Here is a 3,609-nt window from a genome sequence, read left to right as displayed (position 1 = left end):
GAGATAACGATGGAGGACTGAATAATATACATGATAGACACATCCCATGGCTGCTTATTTGCAACAAAGAAATGCAGAAATTTTCTTGAGAAAAAAAGTGAGACGTCTAATCTATCAGACTGTACAAGACAAGTTGCAAGTGATTGGAATGGAAATTGCAGAGGAAGCAAGAGGAAATGCCCCTGGAAAGATCATTCATGCAGATGGAGTGGTAGTAGCTTGTGATGTTAGGGGAATTCAAAGATTGTTGCCTCAAGAATTGAGAAAGTTTCCTGAATTGGACGGGATCTTTCGTTTAGAAACGGTTCCAGTCATTACAGTTCAACTTCGATTCGATGGATGGGTTACCGAATTGGATCGTAACAAAGTAGCTTTTAGAGGAATCGATAATCTGTTGTATTCTGCAGATGCTGATTTTTCTTGCTTTGCAGATCTTGCTCTAACCTCGCCAGAAACGTATTACAAACCAGGAGAAGGATCATTGTTACAATTGGTTATCACACCCGGCGATAAATATATGCGCTGCAACAATGAGTATATTGTAGATACAGTCAAGAAACAGGTCATGGATTTGTTCCCTTCTAGTTAGAAACTTAAAATGTGTTTGGTCTTCAGTAGTCAAGCTAGGACATTCCTTATACAAGGAAGCACCTAATTGCGATGTTTGGAGGCCGAAACAAGAGACTCCAATTTCTAGATTATTTTTAGCTGGAAGTTACACTTCGCAGGATTATATAGACAGCATGGAAGGTGCAGTCAAGTCGGGTAGATTAGCTGCAGAAGTTGTTTCAAAAAGAATACCGATAAACAGGAACAAAGATATATAAAAACAATGAATGTCATATCTATGTTTTTTTGTGATGCTTTGTCAAGAATGTTTTTTAAAAATTTTTGCGTTGTCTCCAAAATAAATTCACAGCACTAAAATCATTCAAGAAATTCCCAAAAAACAATGATAATTTATTATCGGAAACATGACAAAGAAACAATCGCAAATGTTTTTAATTGAAAATACTTTAAAATTTTAATATCAAAATTTAAAAAAACCGAAACATAAAATATTTTTGTCATTATTGAAAGCAATAGCTATGTCTACTCGAAAGGAAAATTTATTTAAATTTTTAAAGAATTTTTTAATAAAGCTATATTCTAGATGTTATTAAGATTATATTATTCTAACAGATAAAACGAAATTTCAGCAGCAGACTGGCAATTATTCACGCAATCTAAGGATTGTTCAGAGTAACGATAATTTATCGGTTGAAAATTTAATATCTTATAAAGCAACCCTTGCTGCAATTCTTGTAATGATTGCGTCCAGCAGCGTGCTTTCATTAAGTTCTTGCAGTTCTATCTAAACACCAGAACATGTTATCAGGAGCGAATAATTTCATTAGTCATTCCTACTTGATATAGCTGCATTAAATGTTGTTCGTTACAATACTTTGCCATATCTTCGTTGGTTTCTAAAACCTAGGAACAAAGACGTAATTAAAGAATCGAATTCTTTCTTTGGGAGCTCACTTCTGCACAAACAAACTTTTTCAGAATAAACTCCTTTGTGTTCGGATCAGGGTTCACCAAAACAACGACAGCACTCTTTGAAGAGCTCTGAAAGCCAAACGTTGAAAATGCTTCTCGGACGTTCTTTCCTGCTGAAAGGCAAAAGACTATCTCTGAAAATACGTCAAGAGTCACTAATTTTCCACGAAATGCTATAAAACATCTTCAGAGCAGCGAGGTACCCTTGCGAGAATTCCTACCATTAAGCGTGGCTATTTGTGCTGCAACCAAAAACTGAAAAATATTCAAGAACTTGACAGCATTTAGACACTCAAGATACGTTACGTATCCCAACATACCGTATTGCCGTCGAGAACTGCTGCTGGAAAGTTCCGTTGGCGAATGCAATCCAAAATTTCGTCAGAGTTTGCGACTTCTTAAGACTTTTTGAGAGAGAGAAAAAACAACTGAGAGGCTTTTATACATACCGCGGAAGTACAAGATCTCTATTTGGTCTGCAGTCAGTGACAAATTCTGTATCATCTCTATTTTTCACAATCCCATTCCAATACAAATAATGGGACAAGGTTATAGAATCATCCAAAATAAGTGTATGTTAGATTCTGACAAGGAATATCTTTGTCAGGTGAAAGCTTCCAACAAGTGATCCCATTCATAGGAATGAAATGAACCCAATCCATGACAGCTTTTAACAAAACAACAAAATAGAAAAACATTTATTATAATCTATCAGAATTCATATCCATCCGAAAAACATAATATCCACCAACTAAAACCAGCTGGTCAACTCGTTTACCTTCTTCTTCTGATCCATGCAAAGACTTCAATCATAAGAGGGTTGAATAGAACATGTCTTCCAAACATGTCTTCGAACAGTATGGTAGCTGCATTGTACCAACCCGTTGCAGCCAAAAGTATACTAAAGACACCACCTGGAACGGGAGATATTTTACCATACATACTTGCCATAGATAGAATTAGTGAGATTTCGATGAAAAGGAATTGCAACATGAGTCCTAAAGTCAACATGAAGGAAGCAATATAACAATACGTGTTGAATATAATGAATCCGAACAACATGATACCGATGCCTTGTTGTAACTCAGCACTAGTCAGTACTGCTCCAAAGAATTTTTCAAAGTTGAATACCATATAGGCACCAAATGACAAATAAAAGGCACCATATGAGGAAGATGTCACTCCAGTAAAATTATCATTGTTGAGAAAAGCCAATGCACCTGCCATAATCATACAAAAGCCGCTATAAAAGAAAGCTGGTGGAGCTACAGTTGGAAGCAAATCAGCAGATATCAAACCAACATTGACTACTCCAAGAAAGCAAGCTCCACATGAAAATGCGGAAAGAGCCAATATTGCTGGCTTCCCTGCGATATTTCTTATTTGTCTCATAGCTAATAGATATCCTTTAAGCTCTAGTAGAATATACTGGAATGTCTTTACCTGGAGGGAAGTTTGACATATTTCCATGACTCACAGGAGCATTCATATTGAGCCAAGTATGACTATTATCCAAATTATACAACCCTAACTCCTTTTCCTTATTCATTTCGTTGTCATCACACTCTATAGACATATTATTGTGTATTTTGTGCTTGACAAAAGCGTCAGCCATGAAGAGTCAATCTCGCAAATCAAAAGATGGGACACGCCATGGCACTAAAATGGCTCCTCCTTTGGATCTTGCGAGACTCATAATGGATAGAGGACACGTTGTATCTTGAAGGGTGTGTAATCCTTAAAAGACCTTTTGACAAAACATTGTAAATAGAAGTGTAGCAGTAGCTTCTATACATCTAATGTATGTCGCACAATGTCCTAAAGACTCGTATCCGATATAAAGTTGAGAGACATTTATATAAACTTGGAATATTAAAAAAAAGATAAAAAGCTTTTCTAAAAAGATTTTCAGTCTCTGTATTGTACTGACAATCGTTGAGAAACCTTCCACTATCAGTGATGGATTCACATAATGTTAAGAGCGCATACAGACTGAATGAGAGACTATAATAAAATTCGGATGATCAGTGGAAGGATTCTCGAGTGACAGTTTCTATTGAAGTCTTA

At 36.1% G+C, this 3,609-nt stretch overlaps 3 protein-coding genes across 3 annotated transcripts; 1 reads left to right on the top strand and 2 right to left on the bottom strand.

Moving 5' to 3' along the window:
- Positions 1 to 39: 39 nt before the first annotated feature.
- Positions 40 to 927, top strand: Gasu_65550 (zeta-carotene desaturase; the record flags this gene model as incomplete). The annotated part of the gene is made up of 2 exons (XM_005702250.1): positions 40 to 534; positions 590 to 927. Coding segments are annotated over 2 exons (726 nt in total), but the record flags the coding sequence as incomplete, so codon positions are not given.
- Positions 928 to 944: 17 nt separating this feature from the next.
- On the bottom strand, positions 945 to 2,079 carry Gasu_65540 (uncharacterized protein). The gene is made up of 6 exons (XM_005702249.1): positions 1,992 to 2,079; positions 1,863 to 1,939; positions 1,764 to 1,815; positions 1,525 to 1,715; positions 1,408 to 1,473; positions 945 to 1,354 (listed from the first exon to the last, which is right to left on the bottom strand). Exons 1-6 carry the CDS (start codon positions 2,044 to 2,046, stop codon positions 1,277 to 1,279), a joined length of 519 nt encoding a protein of 172 aa, XP_005702306.1. The 5' UTR covers positions 2,047 to 2,079; the 3' UTR covers positions 945 to 1,276.
- A 145-nt stretch (positions 2,080 to 2,224) lies between these two features.
- Gasu_65530 (putative acetate transporter) lies at positions 2,225 to 3,179 on the bottom strand. Its single transcript, XM_005702248.1, has 2 exons — positions 2,986 to 3,179; positions 2,225 to 2,936 (listed from the first exon to the last, which is right to left on the bottom strand). Exons 1-2 carry the CDS (start codon positions 3,155 to 3,157, stop codon positions 2,317 to 2,319), a joined length of 792 nt encoding a protein of 263 aa, XP_005702305.1. The 5' UTR covers positions 3,158 to 3,179; the 3' UTR covers positions 2,225 to 2,316.
- Positions 3,180 to 3,609: the final 430 nt, after the last annotated feature.

This window comes from Galdieria sulphuraria (genome assembly GCF_000341285.1).
Source record: "Galdieria sulphuraria unplaced genomic scaffold scaf_330, whole genome shotgun sequence".
NCBI classification, from domain to species: domain Eukaryota; phylum Rhodophyta; class Bangiophyceae; order Galdieriales; family Galdieriaceae; genus Galdieria; species Galdieria sulphuraria.
This window is presented reverse-complemented; position numbering and strand designations above follow the sequence as displayed.

Excerpts from the sequence above, each read along its gene's own strand:
- Gasu_65540 (XM_005702249.1), bottom strand. The coding sequence starts at position 2,046 with ATGATACAGAATTTGTCACTGACTGCAGACCAAATAGAGATCTTGTAC. Across the intron at positions 1,940-1,991 it reads AGAGATCTTGTACTTCCGCG|AAGTCGCAAACTCTGACGAA; the intron begins GTATGTATAAAA and ends AAAAGTCTTAAG. Across the intron at positions 1,355-1,407 it reads ATTTAATGCAGCTATATCAA|ATAGAACTGCAAGAACTTAA; the intron begins GTAGGAATGACT and ends TCTGGTGTTTAG.
- Gasu_65530 (XM_005702248.1), bottom strand. The coding sequence starts at position 3,157 with ATGGCTGACGCTTTTGTCAAGCACAAAATACACAATAATATGTCTATA. Across the intron at positions 2,937-2,985 it reads TATGTCAAACTTCCCTCCAG|CTATGAGACAAATAAGAAAT; the intron begins GTAAAGACATTC and ends GATATCTATTAG.